Source organism: Kwoniella pini, chromosome 1 (assembly GCF_000512605.2).
Source record: "Kwoniella pini CBS 10737 chromosome 1, complete sequence".
Lineage (NCBI taxonomy): Eukaryota > Fungi > Basidiomycota > Tremellomycetes > Tremellales > Cryptococcaceae > Kwoniella > Kwoniella pini.
Genome location: NC_091716.1, coordinates 986,114 through 1,005,258, shown reverse-complemented (window position 1 = coordinate 1,005,258; position 19,145 = coordinate 986,114). Strand labels below are relative to the sequence as shown.

General features: G+C 44.5%; 4 protein-coding genes across 4 annotated transcripts; 3 read left to right on the top strand and 1 right to left on the bottom strand.

Annotated features, from left to right (window-relative positions):
* Nucleotides 1-43: 43 nt before the first annotated feature.
* On the bottom strand, nucleotides 44-2,074 carry I206_100387 (uncharacterized protein; the record flags this gene model as incomplete). The annotated part of the gene is made up of 7 exons (XM_019152712.1): nucleotides 44-212; nucleotides 285-623; nucleotides 689-733; nucleotides 812-1,457; nucleotides 1,556-1,821; nucleotides 1,881-1,945; nucleotides 2,009-2,074. The coding sequence occupies 7 exons, from the start codon at nucleotides 2,072-2,074 to the stop codon at nucleotides 44-46; spliced, it is 1,596 nt and encodes a 531-aa protein (XP_019014850.1).
* Nucleotides 2,075-2,929: 855 nt separating this feature from the next.
* Nucleotides 2,930-5,861, top strand: I206_100386 (uncharacterized protein; the record flags this gene model as incomplete). The annotated part of the gene is made up of 2 exons (XM_019152713.2): nucleotides 2,930-4,132; nucleotides 4,188-5,861. The coding sequence occupies 2 exons, from the start codon at nucleotides 2,930-2,932 to the stop codon at nucleotides 5,859-5,861; spliced, it is 2,877 nt and encodes a 958-aa protein (XP_019014851.2).
* Nucleotides 5,862-6,190: 329 nt separating this feature from the next.
* Nucleotides 6,191-8,990, top strand: I206_100385 (uncharacterized protein; the record flags this gene model as incomplete). Its single annotated transcript, XM_070202182.1, has 5 exons — nucleotides 6,191-6,617; nucleotides 7,149-7,868; nucleotides 7,920-7,974; nucleotides 8,049-8,128; nucleotides 8,209-8,990. The coding sequence occupies 5 exons, from the start codon at nucleotides 6,191-6,193 to the stop codon at nucleotides 8,988-8,990; spliced, it is 2,064 nt and encodes a 687-aa protein (XP_070058283.1).
* A 4,537-nt stretch (nucleotides 8,991-13,527) lies between these two features.
* On the top strand, nucleotides 13,528-18,769 carry I206_100384 (uncharacterized protein; the record flags this gene model as incomplete). Its single annotated transcript, XM_019152715.1, has 8 exons — nucleotides 13,528-14,795; nucleotides 14,853-16,668; nucleotides 16,723-16,952; nucleotides 17,017-17,321; nucleotides 17,377-17,502; nucleotides 17,560-17,723; nucleotides 17,795-18,014; nucleotides 18,075-18,769. The coding sequence occupies 8 exons, from the start codon at nucleotides 13,528-13,530 to the stop codon at nucleotides 18,767-18,769; spliced, it is 4,824 nt and encodes a 1,607-aa protein (XP_019014853.1).
* Nucleotides 18,770-19,145: the final 376 nt, after the last annotated feature.

Below are 19,145 nucleotides of genomic sequence, written 5' to 3'. Positions count from 1 at the left end.
CCTATGCCCTTTCCATTTTGCGTAGGGGAAGCGGCAAACTTATCTAGTGCGAATGGTCGTGATCATGATCATGATCGTGGTCATGTTCTTCCTCGTCGCCCGATTTGGCGTTGATCGGTGGACAACAAGTATCACCTTGACATTGGTCCGGTGGGCATCGGATCAGACAAGCCTCACCATTGGTGGATAAAGCTTCTTCATCTGTAAGGAATCTATTCGGCAAGGAAAGACGAAAGATGAGCAACGATATCGATAGACAGCACGCGGAATTAAGATCGACTTACTCTGGTTGGATAGTGACGGAGTGGATCCCATGACCATGCATTCTCTGCCTGATGCGGTTGGCGACATCCATGTAATCTTGTCCCGGAACAATCATGACATGGACAGAAGCAACGACAGTCGATTCGGACAATTGCCAAATGTGCAGCTCGTGTACCGAATCGACACCATCGACGTTGACGATTGACTTTCGAACGGCGTCGAGTGATACGTGCGAAGGTACACCTTGGAGCAGGATGTAGGAAGCTGATTTACAGAGAGGTAAAGCCGATGAGAAGATGATGCAAGTGATTAAGAGGGATATAGCAGGATCAAAGTACAGAGTCCATCTTCCTTCAAAGCTATCATCGCGGAAAGGATAATCAGTACTGACATTGATCAATCGTAGCAATCCCCGTGTACTCACAACCAAATAACGAGACCGGCAGCAATGACTCCAACGTTACCAAGGCTATCGCATGAATGCAAGCGCCGTTAGCATCTGTTAACTGCAGATCTGCCAATTCTAGCGAGAAGATTGGGGACTCACGCATCACCAAGTACGTGCAAGAATACACCTTGCATGTTCATCGAACCGTGAGAGTGACCATGACCACCATGTCCGTGATCATGTTCGTCGGCGTGCCCATTCTCAGCATCACTGGCGTTAGTGGCAAGTTTTTTGCCATTTCCGTTTCCATCGTTGTGATCGTGTTCATGGTCATGGTCGTGACTGTTGGAGTGGGAGAGGTTGGACTTGGCCGGGGCAGCGGGGGCGCTTTGAGTCACAATGGTAGCGGAAGAAGCTGTGGAGGAGTTACCATCGTTGAGCCCACCGAAAGGAGGGAGTGTATCATTTTGACCGGCAACAGGAGGAACTTTGGAGGCCGAACCTTTTCTGGATTCAGACGATCGACTGATACTACTGTTTCTATGAGATCGTCTGCCGTTTGACAAGGCTCGGTGATGATGACTAGGAGGCGACATGATTTTGGGAATGCCATTGTCTAAAGATCTAGATGCTTGATTTTGACCATATCCGAATTCTTGAGCAGTCTCAATGATCTGAGCTCTAGTACCTGCTGGGTGCTGGAACAACTCTGATACCGAATCTTCTCTGACCTCCTCATCGTTATCGTCATCATCGTCCGGAAGAGCAATAGCGCCATGAGAGTGACCGTGAGAATGACCATGTTCTGCAAAGGAAAGTACGCAGTCAGTCCCGGAATTTGCCTCGAGTGAATGAATTTCCTTTGTTAAAGCTAGAGTGATCAACGCGAAAAGTTCTACTCACCATGGAACAAAAACAATCCAACGATGTTACTTAACAAACCTAAACTACCGACAATGACGATGAGCTTAGGGTTGGAAATCTCAGGTGGAGTAACGATTCTTCCGACAGCTTCCAAAAAGATAGAAACACAAAGTGCTATCAAGAAGACACCGTTTATTAAAGCACCGAGAATTTCCGCTCTTTGCCATCCATACGAATTAGCTGAAGATGAGGGTGAAGTAGCGAGTTTGATTGTATATAGTGCTACTACCAATGAAAGAACATCGCTGCGAACGGATCGTTAGGTAGGTTGTGGCCGTGACCGGATGAAAGGAATAGGGCTCACTTCAACATATGGAACGAGTCCGCTACTAAAGCTAGTGAACCGACTGCATAACCGCTAATCAATTCCTGTGAATCATTGAAGACGTCAGCCACATATATCTACACATAGGAGTAAAACACCCGACTCACAATGAAGAAGAAGACCGTATCAATCACCAATAAGGTGAGAATCCTAGCGGACCTTGAGATTCCCATAGTCTTTTCTTATAATATATGTCGGCCGAGTTGACTGACTAATCGAAAAGGAGCGGTGGCGAGTGGAGTCGCTTTTTATGTTGATTTACTTTGTTGGCGCTGACAACGTGCACAAGCTGGTATAAATACAGTGACGAGGGCGTGAGAACAATAAAGGTAAAGGAGAAATGAATAGGTAGACGTAAAGACCTCTAATTACATAGAATACCAATTTAAAAGGGGTATTGCTGTATGGGCATGCATACATGACGATTTACTCGTAATAATATCAATCAATATTATGGTGAGACGGAATCAAATCAATCAAACAAAATCATGCATCATCCATCACATCATTCATAAAATAATTATTACATTCTACATTTTACATTCTTCGGTTATGACCGACGTATCTCCGCTCGAGCCTATTTCATTTGTCTCATCATCTGTACCGGAAGGCACGTGGTTGACAATAACGAAAGGATTGCTTTTCGGTGGGGCGGGTCTCGATTTGATCAACGTCATAGCAGCTAAGTAAATGTCTATTTCCATCACGGCATTCTTGGTACGAAGCATAGTCATCAATATCCATAACATCGTCAAGGTCGACCACCACTTTTGAACCAATACGCTACCTCGACCACAAATATCTCATACCAGGTCGCGCAGAGACGATACAGTGTAGGGGCTGTCAGACTTAGTTTGGATGGATACTCGTACAACGCGTCAAGAGCCAATCAAAGCGACAACGCCCGACCCCGAGCTCATCTATATAGATTCGCAGACCAGACTGTCATATAGAGACACTATCGATATTCATCTATCACCTATCTGTCAACAGTGACTGCGACATCAACGCATAGACTATAGCCCACAATGATGCACGCCGGAGGTGGGGTGCCATCAATGGCATATTATTCATATTCAAATCAAAATTCACCGGTAATCGAAACAGCAAACAATGATAACCCATTTGATCTGGCAAATATGACTATACCGCCTCGACTCAAGAGTATTGGTAGAAAGATCAGTCAAATGTCAAATGATTTCATGCCACCAGATATTGAAGACCCCAACACCAGATCAAAGCCTGCTTCACCCAATTTAGAGAAGAAACAACCGTTAGGAGCAGAAGTTCCAGGAATGGGAGATGAACCTATCATGTGTCCATTCTGCAATAAACCTCTTCCACCCAGCTTGGTAGCTTCTCAAATGACTTCCGGCAAACACGACCACACTAGTGCCCCTCAGAGACCGAACAATCTAAAGAGAGCTTCTTCGATGAGAGTCACTTCGACACCCTCACCCAAACTTATACCCTCAGCACCACTTTCAAGGGTGACCTCAGCCAATACTCCTCCACAAACGCAAAAACCCACACCATTACTGGATCCATTACCTGTCCAGACTCCAGGTTCAACGAAACCGGTGGAACCCGAACCACCGATACCAAGCGCAACCTCGGAAAGTTTCGCTGCAACGGTGAAAGAAGGAGATGTGGCTAATCACGATGCAGCTGAAAAGATGATAACTGAAGAAGATATTAAGAGGTGGTCCTCATTATCTGGCATCACTCTTCCTTCCACTTCGGCGGCCCACACAGCGTCTGCAACGCAAAGTGTACCTCAAGAGCAGAAAGCTTTCCCCCTTTTACCTCCGCCTCCTCCGGCAGCGTCCAAGCTTACTAAAACGCCTCCAACAGAACGAACTCATTCTCGCTCATCGTCTGCAAAGTTTGGTTTCTTCGTTGGGAGTAAAAAAGGAGGAGAAGAGGATGAAGATAGCGAAGATGATGATGGTATGGCTACAGGGTATACCAAATTGACTGGACCTGCATCGGACAGTGAAGATGAGGAGCCATCTCAGAAGGGAGGTGTCAAGCTGAATATATCAAAAGAGGAGATACAGCAGCAGGAAAAGAAGGCCGAGGAAGAGGTTGAGAAAGCAGATGTACAATCAGCGCAGCCAGAACAAGTGGAACCGCCTCGACAGAGCGTTATCACCGCAAGTGCCCCTTCAGCAGGTGATGGGGAAATTAGGAAAGTATTACAGGAGGTTTTAGAAAGGGTTAATGACCTGGTAAGCTAGAAAATATGTAAACTTTCCTTGTGTCACGAGACTGACTTTGCAATAGTCCAAAACTCAAACAGCCCTTCTTGCATCTCATTCCACTCTTCTGACCTCCCTCAAAATCGCACGTTCCAACTTAGCGATGGCAGAAGCGAATTCGGAAATGCTTGAAGAACAGTTGAAACGCGCATCTACTTCTTCTAACGCCAGTCGAACTGGTAATTCACGAAATGTATCTGGACCAGCAACCACACCTGGTACCCCTTTACCTGTCGCTCCTCAACCGGCTCGAGCATCGGCCGATCACGTACGCGCAACAACTACCGCCAACGCGACAGCCACACCTGCCGCGGTAACAGGGCGAGCACCAGCTAGAGCATCAATGGAAGATCGCCCCAGACCTACATCTTTGTACGTCACCGCGAATGACTTGGCCAACGCTGGGCCTGGCGGATTATCTGCTCCTTCGCCATCTTCGTCGAACAATTCGTGGGGATTCTGGAACGGAGGAAAGAAGAAGGTCACCGGAGCTTTAAGTCATGTACACGTACCGTCCGCGTCTAGTATGATGGACGCTATCGGTAATCCTTCAAGACCCGGCACACCTAATCCCGATGGAAGTGCACCTAGAAAGAGCACAGATTCCATTTCCAGTTGGATTCCAAGCTCTCCTGCTGCTCCATACTCTGTTCCTATTTCCGGCAATGCTCCATCCAGACCTCCAGCTAATCGAACGGTCACTCATCATGCGAATTTGAGCAAATCCTTCAACGATCAACCATCCCTTTCGAGATCAATGAGCGTTATGAATGTACCAGCCCAACGTTCCGCCAGCGGGTCAGCAGCAGCTGTTTCAGTATCGAACGCGGAATTGTCGAAACTGAGACAAGCATATTCAGCCGCCGTGGCGAAGATGGATGGAATGTCGAAAGAATTAGCCGAGCTCAAAACCGGTAAAGTCGAGATGGAGGCTGAATTGGAGAATTTGAGTCAAGCGTTGTTTGAAGAGGCAAACAAGATGGTCGCTGATGAAAGGAGAAAGAGGGCAGAATTAGAGGAATTCTTCAAGGAAGTCAAGGAGGAACGAGAAGCTCTGAGGGAAACTATCAAAGTGCTAGGTGGGAAAGTGGAAGAGCCTTCCAATCCTCCACCGGAAGGCAGTACAGAAGATAGCAAGGAAGAAGAGGAGGAAGATGAATTGGCAGACGATTTCGTGCCGCGAGATCTGGATAAACATTATGCTGCGCTACGAAAATCAATTCACCACGTCGCTGCTCGAGCAGATTCCTCGGAAGATGAAGATGAGGATGAAGAGAGGCGCGCGAGTGTTCCTTTGGTTAGCGAACCTGGATCAATGACGCCTATAGCAACAACGGGGGGATTTGCGATTCCAACATCCCGGACCTCCACTATGACTAGCGATGAAGGCGAAGATAATAGCTCGCATATGCTATCAATGTCAATGCCTTCTTTGCCTGCTGCGGCTGAGAGCAATCCGTGGGCTACTCCGGCAATGACAAAAATGACACCCTTCGAAACTCCTGCACCTAGGATAAGTGTTAAAGCTGCTACACCTTCTCCTCATGCTCCTCCTGTGGGCCTACCGGAATTACCGGATGATAGTGCTGGGGAAGGGGAAGCGATCAGCGGTTTAGGCCTGGATATCGATAAAGGTGTTGTAGCGGGAGAGGCTGAAGCCAAGAAAGAGGAACCTCTCGAACCTTTACAGGGGAAATAGGAAGACGTATATGTTATCGTTTTGTAGTAAACTATATGTATCACTTAGCTCATCTCGTCAATCACAAGCATAACTCATCAAAGGGCGTCAACGGAACAATGTATATGAATGGGGTAACATTTATCGGGAAATATCACACGAACAAGTGATCGTCAAACCTCCACTTTACATTTAAAGTTTAAAATCACTCGCACTACCAAATTCTGAAATTTCATCTCACATCTTTATATACGCTGATTTGACTGTATTATACTTTCGGGTTGCAATCACATTTTATTTGGTACATATACCAATAGTCATTTGGCGTCTTATCAGTACGCTTAGACCTTATGGAAAACCATCAAAATGATCTAAGCGACTTTTCGCAAGTTGGAACGTCGAAACTATCACTTGGATCACAATTGAATGACCAGATTTACCACACGCAAGCTGTGGAAGGAATCAAAGTGTCAAATGAAAATACCGCTCAAAATAACAAGGCTTCAAAAACTAATAATAAGAACAATCACAATGACGAATCCTCTAATTCATTACCTCATCCTATAAACCCGTTAAAGCTTCATCTCGTCTCACATCCACTTCGAGGTAGAGGTGTATTTACTCCTTTCACAATACCTGCCGGTACAATAATCGAAGAATCTCCTGTTTTGGTGATTTCTCAAAAAGAATGGGAAGAAGGAAATATGAATGAATCAATACTTGGTAGTTATGGATTTTGTTGGAAAGATGGTGGAATGGGTATTGGATTAGGCTTAGGTGAGTGTCTTTCTTTCCGCTTAACTTTGAAGTCTTTTTTTCCCATCGGCAATTCAAGTATGGTAGAGCAGGTTGAAATGCTCCTGCGGGAACGAGTCGGAAGACAGGTGGCCAATCTGGAAGATCAGAGGTTAGAGAATTGAGGGAAGAGCGTGTCCCATCTGTGTTTTGTTTCGTTCGACTCGATATACCTTTAAGGGCGAAGTGGGGTAAGAAGACGAAAAGTATCCTTTGGATCGATCAAATGGAGGTGATCACGTTGTGACATGGTCAAAGCGCCATTATATTTGATATTACCATCAAATTTTAAATTGGCGATCTGGACTTTGCGGGCTTGAGGCGAAATTTAGTAGAAAAGAGAGGGAAAACACTGCGTACTACAATGATCAACAGGCAGAATGAGAATGAGTACGGTTGAATCAGAATCACTTGACAAACACCATTATTCCATATACTTGTGCATAAACTTGTGGTTAAATGGGTACAATAAGCTAATTCTTGCATTTTTCCTATACCATCTTATATAAATAGCGTCTTTGTTCAACCATTCTGCATCGCCTAACGTTAATTTCATCCGATCGTACTCCACATCAACTATCAAATTTATCACTTCCAAAAGGATAGAGAAAGACGAAGAATTATGTATTTGTTACTCTGCCGACGAGTCTAAACTTTGGTTCGTCAAGTCTGATTCAGACAAACAAGAAGGTATCGATATGGGTTCCTCAAGTGACGAAGAAGATGGAGGTTTTTCAAAGTTGAATATAGGTGAAGAGGATTTAATTGATGAGAACAATTTGAAACTCAAAAAAGAGAGAGAAAGACGTCTGAAAGCTTCACTTAGTAAAGATATCAACGGAAAAGTCAAGAAACACGGGAAGAGCTTGACTTCAGATAATGTCCAAATACAATCTCCTCAACCTATCAAATTTAATGCAGCAGCTGGACCATCGTCTATAACTTTGTCTGCAGATTCCTCTAGAACGTCAACGCCTTCATCTTCGTCCACTTCTCTCTATCCTGAAGCTTCGTCAGGCTTTATTACATCTTTACCCCCACCCCTACACTCAGGTCGAGACAGATCCAAGAGATCAACAGAAGCGATCGAACTAACACAAGAGCTTGATTGGGACGAAGAATTTTGGACTGGACAAAATCCTAGCGGGACAGAAAGAGAAGATGAGGTAGCTGAATATATCAGGGAAAAGGGTCCAGCCGAGAAGGAAGCCGAAGAAGGTGCTGACGAAACCAGTAAGTCAACTGCCTTGCTGTAAAGACTAAGGCTTAACATTTGACTATTAGTGGATATATGGGCCTTGGAATTTACAGACCCGAGACTGACGCGCAATGCCCTTGAGTATGTCATTTAATTCCTCCGCCATCTCACTTTTTCTGGTTGCTGATGGATTGATCGTGTTATCATGTCAACAGCTTCTCAAAGGACCTTACGGCAAGCGATGAACGGCTGCGGCATCTGAAACGAGTCTGTCGAAGAAAAGAGAATAATCAAGGTGAGATTTCCTACCTGATACCGTTAAACGGATGACAATCCAAATTGGAGACTTGCTGATAATTCCGCCAAAATTCCCAGAAATCTGTCGGGTCGTGCTTGCCATGGTGGCAGAATATGATAGTTCGGCATTGCAGTCTATAATGACTTCCTATTCTTCCACCTTGTCTCATCTCATACCTGTCATTCACCGTGTGCCCTCAACTATCGCCACAACACAAGAACAGCTCAAAATCAAATCACATCTGTGGCCAGTCTCATTCTCTCCAGCACCAATTATACCCAACGATTCATCTGATTGGCCTATTGGTCGAAAAGCATGGGTAACATCCGGTATAAAACGTGTAATTCAAATTGCATTGGAAGCTAAATCTAAAGGAGAATTACCGATAGGAACTTATTGTGCTGCTTTACCAAAAACATTTTGGCCAAAAAAAGAAGAAGGTTTTATTCAACCTACAGAAGAATTGAGAGCATCAAGTTATGATACTAGACAATCTGAAAATCACCCTCTGAGACATTCAGCTTTAAATTGTATAAAATCAATAGCCAATTTAAGAACTGTTGAACCATTTATCAGTATAACACCGGAAAGAAATGGATCAGATTATCTATTAACTTCACTCACGCTATTTATAACTCATGAACCATGTGTAATGTGCTGCATGGCACTATTACATTCTAGAGTTAGGGAAGTATTTTATATTTTCCCTAGGAAAAAGGGAGGTGGTTTCAACGGAAGTGAATTAGGTATACATGCTAGAAAAGATCTTAATCATAGATTTGAAGCTTGGAGGTATGATGGAATAATTGAAGATGATGTCAGACAGCAATTGGAAGTAGAGGAGGAAATACAAATTTAATCGAATTAGAATATATTAGAAGCGGATGTTAATCCATCTCAACTGGAAGTTATATCATCATTTATCTGGTCATCAACGTCAGCAACAGCGTTCCCATACTTGTTATTGCAAGGTACAAATCGGTTCTGAATCATCTAAACTAGAAATCGTTTCTTTCTACCTTTTTCCCACCTCATCCATAGGTAGGATTATTGGGTTGAATAGTGACATCAGTAGGAATGGTCGGAGAAGCACGCTCAAGAGCAAGATCTTAACTAAATGGTTTTGGCTAAGCTATACGACACCTTGCTCCTAATCCAGTCGATGGAATGCCGTCTTAATCGTTCTCGGGAATAGCTTGTGTGCTCCTCTGTTTCTTGTATTTAGAACGCGTCATGTATGATTGTAGGTGGGTCAAACAGATTGAAAGGGAAGTTTAGTTGAAATATCGTAGATCAAAAGCTTGGAGCTGAAAGATTTCGTAATAAGAGCGGGTGGGAGAACCAGGACAGAAATGTAATTACTGTAAAAAGCGAGGTGGGAATTGTATCCTCTAAAAACTAAAATTCCATTTGCAGTCACTAGCTTCTACACCTTCTCCTCATTCATTTTTTTCACCTTGACTTCTTGCTACAAACGGAGCTTAATGGATCCTGTGATGTATGCAATTTCCTCAAGAGTGGTGAAAATCAATGGGGAGAGAGTGAAGAAGCTTGTTGTTACAAGTGGAATTGTAGTTGATCTTTTTGAAAGATATAATTCCCACCTTGCTTTTGCAGTAGTTACATTTTCTGTCCTGGTTTTCCTACACGTTCTTTCTTACTTTTTTCATATCTCCAGTTTACATATTTTAGCCGATAACTGCATGAATTCATTTTATACGACTGATACTATCTATAATAGAATTTTGACCTTCTCTTTACCCTTCCACTCATCACCCCCAAGATCTAACAACAAACTCTGTCCTTTGGCTTTTCGTACCATCGTTGATCCAACAGTCCATGTACCCAAACATGGGAATGTCACTGATCCTGCTCTTAATTCCGGTCCGAATGGAACGAACTGATGATTCATACGGAATATCAGCCACCGCAAAGGCGTGAACACGAATGTAATCCGATAACGCACCAAATCATTGAATGTACCTGCATTGTGCGGTTGAGATTTCGAATCATTTACCCCCAATAATCACGATATTCTTGTACTCCGAATTAGCCATGATGGTAGAATCCTTGTGATTAGCAGTCCAGCTCATTACGCAGATAGTATCGAGATTTAAAATTAAGCGAATCTCAGAAGTAAACTGTAATCAACTTGTTAGATGAGTATCTGTATATTAGAGATACAACGAAATGGAGAGTGTGAACCCGCAATACTTCTAGATGTACATGCTTATACGTCTGGCTTTAGACTGAGACTTCCTATGGAAGTTCAACGATCTTTTGTTTATGGGATGACCGTCGAGCATAGGTGTTGTGTATTCAACATCGCTACCTCATTATTCGTCACTTTTTCCAGTGACTCCGACGGATCTCTGAGCCCCGGACTGTATCAATCGATAGATCATTGAATCTGTATGGGTGACATCGAGGTTAATTGTCGGGAGCGGCAGATCTTGTTTAGAAACTCAGGGCCCCGTGTGATGGGTCGGCAACTTTGGATGTGGGATTTTCCAATGTAAATTCACGTCGCCACTGCCTATCCATCATCTCTGCTACCCTATCCCACGATTCGAGTGGGTACACCAGCTTCCACTTATATCTGCCCAGAGCTTACGATGCTTTGAGTTGTCGAACAATATTGTGATCGGGAATGAGCGAGATAATCGGCTAATTTCGCATTCGTTTCAATGACAAGTCATTGGACCATAAAATATTTCCTCGATATGTAGTTGACTTGATATTCACGTCACGCTAATAATTAGAGAGCGGGTCGATGAACGATAATCAGATGTCATCCGATATGACAGTAGATCATTTCAAAAGCAAAGTCGCGTTCGCCATCCGCAAACATTGATGCCATAATGTGTTCGCAAATTATGGTTGTCGGGAAGATTAAGCATAATCGAATTAACTTTCGTTTCGCGGATTTTGAATTTGATTTTCGCGTTCTTCACATTTCTTTCTAAGCTCAATAAGAATCCACTTTACATGACCACACCATGCAGAGTTGCCTCAAGGAGTCTGTTATCGGCAGAACACGTTCATACACAGGAGATTGATCAACCCCACCGCTTGATCCTCGGAATGGATCACATGAGCGAAAAACGAGGATCGGCAGATTGAATGACTCAGAAGGATCGACACCCTCAGATACACTTTATGCTTTGGAATAAAATAATTAAAATTGATCACCGGCGTGGAATGGGTGGAGCTGGATCGATATGTGTGTGTAAGCTGAGGAAAACGAGTACATATGAGAAAATGAATTTTATCTTTTGAGTTGGATCTTCCTATCTATCAGCTGGTCAATATTAAATGAATCAACATCGCGTGTAAACAGTCAGATTATCGTCATATTAAAATGGGCTGAAATAAATCTATCCACCGCTACTGAATGTGTTCCTTTCAGTTCCTTGCATCGGCGAATTAGGGGAAACCAAAACAAGGTGGGAGATAGTGATTACTTGGTGACATCGATAGTTTAGGAAATTACAGGCTGGTATGCTTCTAACGGAATGGCTGATCACATATCTTGAACTTCTAGTGGAAAATAAGAAAAACAAGGAAATGAATCAGAGAGTATAGGTACGAATGGAATAATAATAATAACTCAGTACGTTTCTCGACCCTTATCACTGCTGTCATAGAAGTGTCCAAGCTGACGCTTTGATACGCTTTCAACGTCATTCCAGCATTTTCACCCGATAGCTACAACTCTCCCTTACCAAGCTAGAGATTACGTGTGTGGATTTAGGCATTCATAGCATCATAGGACGCACTTGATCTAAACTCAGAAGGCAAATGATAAGCAGACAAAAGGAAAAAAGGAGAAAATCGTTTCGAGGAGAATTGTATAAGGGTTAAACACAACCTGTGAGTACGCGCCTGACCTTTTTATTGCTTGCTTGTCGGGAATTCTTCTTGGACCCCTTAAATTCAATCCATCACGGAACTCCCTCTGCTATCTGGACAGTACAAATCATCCAAACGGCCGTGATCGCTCTTTCGTGTGAATGGGAAAGCCGATACTATAATATGTTCGGTTCGATGATGACGTTTCATTCCCGGGATTTCTTCGGTTAACTTGATGGTAATGAAGTGAAGGATAAGCTGATGAGTGGTTGCTCGGCCTTTCTTTATGATAGTGAATATCTCTCATTGAGGCATTGCCAGTCCCAGGAGGGGAAGACATACACTTTTTTTAATTGTGGGAGGTAATCTCATTGGGCGATAAATTAGTGAGTAGAAACTGAAGGATTTGCTGTCTTTCCCATCATTACTGATGGTACCTTGCCTACACAATAGATTGACGATCCTTGACGGGTTTCACATAGATCAGATTGGTCAGATCATTTCTGATTCAACAGGACACTCCTTCATCATCAACATCATCAATATCATCATCTGTTCACTGCATATCATTAAACATCACTCCGTTGACACTCACTCGCTAGTCGAGCTTGCCCTGTTCAAACCACTGTATCATAAGGAAATACATGTAGCATCAAAGGGAATTTGTATATAATTGGTGAGTGCATGAGCTGTATACAGTTTGCTGGGCCACTGGAAGGTCTTGCTTGGACTTGGTGTACCTCCTCTCACTCACTCAGATCAGTCGGAAATGTCCGGACTATACACAGCCTCGTGATTGCTATCTGAATTGCTAGACCAAGCATTCATCACTTCCCCTTCTTCTGCTTAGCCATACCTTTGCTCCTATCAATCAGCTCTGCATTTCGATTCGGCACCCAATCACAGGGATCGATTGCGACGCTGATTACCACGAGTCGCCCTCTTTCCCGTGATTGAAGCGTATACGTATAAGGGCATGATGGCTACAGGCGACTTGGCTGGACGACCACAGGGACGACTTGCGACTTTCAATTCTCCTTGGTATATTGAAAGGTCCTTGTGGGCGTAGAGTGGCAAAAACAGTCTGAAAAAAGCTGACTCTATGGACGATAGTTACGAATCAGCACAACAACATTAAATTTCATTGTTGTCCCTTATTTGAGTGACAAGTGTTTCATCCTTCATCAAGCTCAGATTTGTCAAAGTCTTTGGGTTTAGATTTTATCTACATTGTATACCATCAAGCCGTGTGACTGAGATCTCAAGTGTTAGGTGAGTGATGTGTGAATGGGCTTCATCGTCTCTCGAAAAGGTCGTGGCATGAAGGATTCCCCGCTCGAGAAGGAGGTAAAAGCGAACAAGCTGATTGACGTGTAATGGGTCAATGTACCCCTTTTTCTCCTTAGTGATATTGCCCTAGCGACAACCAGTGTGATGATTTTGCCTTCTCTGATCACATTTCTAGCACAAAACCTCAAATGATCGCTACCGTTCAAATACAGTCTCCACCTCATCTCTTCCACCCATGCCCTTCCACTTCCGTCATGTCACAACAAATACCCCGTGCTTCGTCTTCCCACAATGCACAGCTTCCCGTTGTTACCGGCGGCAGAGGTATCAAGGGTTTCTTCAGCAGGACCAAAACGATGTCACCTGAACCGGCAGCATTACCGACTTCGCGATCAAGAATACGTTCTTTCATGAACGATACGGCAAAAGTAGGCACCTCGTCAAGGCCGACGCCTGGAGATCTTAGAACGGGGCAGAGGACGCTCTCATCGGAAGTGACAATAGATCGTCAACGTCTGGAGAACGGAGCCGGGAGAGAAGCACCAGCTAGACCAACGACTCCTACGGAAAGAACCCGTAGACAGATCAGATTCAATCCTTCCGCCTTACCGGCAATGCAGAAAGGCAATGATGGAAGATGGCAACCACCTTCGTTGTCTAGAGGTTCGATGTCGACTTCTGCTTTAGCAACATTAGCCCAAGATGACGATGGGATCAGGACTGCTCGACCAAGTGAAGAAGAGAAATTTGTAAGAGGTCACAAGCATACATTGTCAGATCTGTTCCAATCTACAGCTCGTCACAAACCGCCTCCCATCATCACTCCAGCGCGTAAACAACTGACAGAGAATGATAAAACAATCAAGCCTACTTCCCGAACCGATAATACTCAATTTCCTGTTAATCCTTCTGGTACAGCTATACGCTCTTCGGGCAAAACCACCACTATCAAGGCTTCCCCTCTCCGGATAGCCGTTGAGCCAAAGCGACCTACTCACATGATCCCTTTATCGCCAAAGCCTGTCAGTCATCCTCCACTTCAACAATCGAGATCCGATCCAGTCAGACCCGCTACCAACCAGCCAGTCAATCCACCCCCATTGCCTCGCTCAGACTCGTCAGATGCGATGCCTCCACCACCTATACCTAGTCACGCTCGGCAAGACTCATCTTCCCCATCAACCTTGTCTCGCGAACATTACTTGCTTCGGCTATCGACATCATTTATCGTGAAAATGCTCACACCTGTGATCAAGGGAGCCTCTTTTGTGCAAAGTGACAAGAATGTGGAAATGAGGAGGATAGTTGACGAGAGGCTGACTGCATTAGCTAGAATGGAGAAGGCCTGGGGTTCGGATTGGGCCAAAGCAGGTAACGCATTGACAAGTACGTCGGAATCCAAGGATCCAGCTTCGGGATGGTCAGAAGGAGAGATTCGGCTTGTCCATGTCGGCGAGAGGGCGAAAGAAAGGGAGAGAAAAGGTTGGATTGAAGCTTTGAAAGATGGTATCTTGCTTTGTTTGTGAGTGATAGTATATCTAGAACTTCGCTGGCGGATGGCAACTAACTTTACAACAAGCCTATTGAATCATCTCTTCCCCTCGCAACCTTCTCACATAGTTCGACTGAATGTCACTGAAGATGGGATCCTCCGATCGACTAATCTTACTCGCTTTATCACCGCTTGCCAGACTATCGGTGTCCTTAACTCCGATTTATTCAGTTTGACAGATCTGCAAGAAGGGACGGAAGTGAGTATAGGTCGAGTAGCTCAAACCATCGTAGCCCTTGCGAGATTAGCTGGCGGAACCAACAGTGGCAGTCATCAAGCCAAGTTACCTAACTCTTCGCGACCTGGTTCTAGAAATACCAGTCGACCCCCTTCAAGGAATACTACCGCTGTCGGAACGCCTGCGAGAAGTCCACCGGTCAGCCCGCGCCGAACATCGGTTGACCTGTCGCCATCCAAAAGGACTTTCCCGGACAAATCCCTTTCATCTCCCAATGGCTCACCAATTGCTCTGAAAATGGATAGTCATGGCTCGAATGATAGACAGAACGACCTTCACTCCAAGCTGCTCATAGTCACGGGTACTGATAGCGCGGCAACGATTATCGACCCAGCGTATAAGACGCCCACCACATCAACATTCGCTTCACCGCCTGCTTCCAACCCCCCAATCAAGCGTACGCCTCTTCCAAGGGCATCCACTCAGCCAAACATATCACCCATCAGAGCTAAATCACCCTCATCTCCCCCCTCTTCCCGAAGCATAACCTCTGTGGAAAATACCGGTAATCTGCAGATTCGACCTTCACTCAGACCCAGAAACACCACTGAACCCCGTACTGCGGTATCATTCGCGAATAAAGCATCCACTTCTCCGCGAGTTGATGACTTGTCCAATAGTCCAGGCCGACCTGCCTCCCATTCTCATTCCAGGGAAAGAACTCCAAGTCTTATTAGTGCCGGATCAAGGGTGACCTCGTCAGCTTACAGTCGATCCAGTGCGGCCTATTCAGTAGCTACAATCCTGGGAGGTGATCATGGGAACGCGATAGATCTCACGGAAGATGCCGAAGATGGACTTCACAGGCTCCAGAATCGGGAGCGACGAGCCAGCGAGCAAAAGCTGCAAGAAGCTAGGCAAAGAATAATTGGTACACTACTAAGTAGTGATGATCTACCTGACGACCTCAAAAGAGCTGTTCGGGATAGCGGACTATGTGGAGATGAGGCGAGGAATTCTGCATTATCTGATTCTTTGGCGACCCTCGAAGGGAACAAAGCGGATCCCCAGCCTAGGCGATTGGACTCTAGCCCAGGGCAGCGACCACTAGCTCGAAGAGGAATGAGCATCGAAATTGGTAGACCTGACGCTAACAAAGTGCCAGAAGAAGATGAAGCCAGCTCCAATGGTACTTCTGTGGGTGCATTTATCGGAGGATCTCGCCCTACCGCCTTGCAGAGACTCAGCTCAAACGGCAAAATATATGTCCCCAAACGATCCAGTTCGCCAGCATCAAATCTCGCTAGTCCAACTGGTGTCACTTTTCCAACATCGACATCTTCATACATGATCCGAACCACTTCATTGCAAACATACCAACCGCATACTTCTACAGATGATAGTCGTATGGACAGTAAAGCTGAAAGAAGACAATCTGACGGGTATCCTCGTCCCAAGGCTCACGGAAGAGAAATATCGGAATCAACTGAAAACTCTTCTAGACCTTTGCAAATTCGAATCAACAGCATGGTCAATTTACCAGTGTCAGGGATGGAGCGATCGCCATCATTGTACAGAGAAAACTCGTTTGCGGGCGGTATTCGACCCACTCAATCTCTACAGGTTCTCGAATTCAGAGAAGCTGGATGTCCCGATGTCAAATATGTGAGCATGTCTTGTTGCCCCAAAGTGTAATATGGCTGATTGGATCGATTTAAGCAACTCGGTAACTGCATTGGACGGGGACAATTTGGATCCGTCTACCGTTCCCTAAACCTGAGTACTGGGCAGATGGTTGCTATCAAACGTATCCGATTGCATGGTATGAGAGAAGATGAAGTGACGGATGTCATGAAAGAGGTAGACCTCCTTAAGAGATTATCGCATCCTAGTATAGTAAAATATGAAGGGATGTCCAGGGATGAGGAATTCCTAAACATTGTCCTTGAGTTCGTTCCGCGGTGGTCTCGATCTGCGCTCTCTTCGGGCAGCTGATGACCCATCCTATGATAGGTTCGTCGAAAACGGTTCATTAGGTCAAACTCTAAAGTCCTTTGGCAATTTCAATGAAAGGCTTGTCTCATCTTACGTGGCTAAGATCTTGGAGGGGCTGGACTATCTACATTCTCAAGGTGTTGTACATTGTGATCTTAAAGCAGCCAACATTCTATCCACCAAGAATGGTAATGTGAAGCTGTCGGATTTCGGTGTTTCGCTGAATATGAAAGCTGTCGAGAATATCAAGCAGGATGCTAAGACCGCTGGTAGAGAAGGTGGCAAGAAGAGAGTTTCGGAAGTTGCGGGAACGCCGAATTGGAGTGAGCTTGCATCGTGACTTTAATTACAATTCTTGTGCTGACGAAATACGCACAGTGGCTCCTGAGGTTATCTCACTAGCTGGGGCGTCATTCGCTTCGGATATTTGGTCTTTGGGATGCACGATTATAGAACTTCTGACTGGTAAACCACCTTATTCGGACATCACCAATAGTATGACGGGTAAGTCAGTTCCTTTGCAGGGCAATTGCGACCGATCTGGCTGATCGTTTCCTGCAGTGCTATTTCGCATTGTCGAAGATGAGATGCCACCCATACCAGATGGCATTTCAGATGCTTTGATAGACTTCCTGAAGTTATGCTTCATCAAAGATCCCAGTGCTCGTCCACCTGCTATGATGCTGTTCGAACATCCTTGGGTGAAAGGGTTACATCCTATCTTGGTAAGTTGCAGCACAGCCCCTTCTGTGTTACTGTATACTCCGGGTATTCGCTGAATCCGATTGCCTATTAGGCATTGCGTCCTCAGGATAGCGTTCCATTCCTTCGACGAGTCAGCATGGATCTGCATCGAGTTGATAGTCAAAGGATATTCGAGCAGGGGAATCTGAGCCCGAAACCAGATAACGCAATAGATGGAAGAAAGCACAGGCATAGTATGGCTAGCTCTCATGGCAGGGAAGGAAGCGGTTCCGGCAAAAATCATGTCCTGGTCAAGACCTCGTTCGGCAAAGGTGAGCAGGGGTTCACTGGTGGTTCAAAGACGGATCTACGCTGACCTATATACACAACAGCCATACCTTGTCGAGTATGTATGGTCGACGTGAAGAAGCAGGGTGTGTTATGCCAGGATTGCGGATTGATAGCTCACACATCTTGCGCATCAAAAGCTTCACCAAGGTGCGACATTCACGAGCAATTGGCTTTATTCGCAAAACAACAAGAAATATCGCATTCGCTTTCACCACCTAGAGTGGCATCACCTCAACCTAGTTTCGAAGATAGAGATGGAAGTCCATTTACCGCCTTACCGGGCAAGATTTTAAATGGAATTATCCGGTCTAAGTCAAGAGGGGGTCTAGTTAATTCATCTAACCTTTCGCACATCGATTTAAGCTCAAGCGAAACTAACAAAAAGGGGATATACGGGCATGGGTATAATAATCAAAGTAGACCGAGTTTGGATCAACAACAACCTTCATCAAGATCAACAAGTTTCAATTTACAAAATCGATCTTCGTTATATAGTAATATGACGGAATATGATAATGATCAGAATGAAGCTAAACGAAGAAGTGGAGTTCATTTTGAATTGGGAGATCAACGTCCTCCTCCTCAACCTCCTGCTATGAGATATAGCTTAGAAAATGATGGTAACCAATCTATACCATTTGAATTGACTGCTGAAAATTTAGCTTCAGTGGGTAATACTAATAGAAAAGGATATACGAAAAATAGAGAAAGTAAAAGCGATTGTTGTATACAATAAGAATACTTTGACTAATCTCACAAGGACAATTTTGGGATTATTACCAACCCAAATTTCATTTATAATTTTCGATATTGTTTGCAATGGTTGTACTTTAATATGGCGAATTAGCCTTTCATCTGTCTAACAATCTGCTGAAATTTACTTATATATTGAATTGCATACACGTCATCATCTATAGCCATATACATGCATATACACTAGCGGATAATGCACTCAAATATATGTGCATCACCGCACCCCTCAGAAAATGAAAAACTCAAGCGGTGTATGGGAATCGGAACCTGTATTGCACTTACGAGCGATGATGAACAATCGAATATATCATATTTGTGTGACCATTCGTTAGAGAACGATAATCAAGAACACCCCAAAC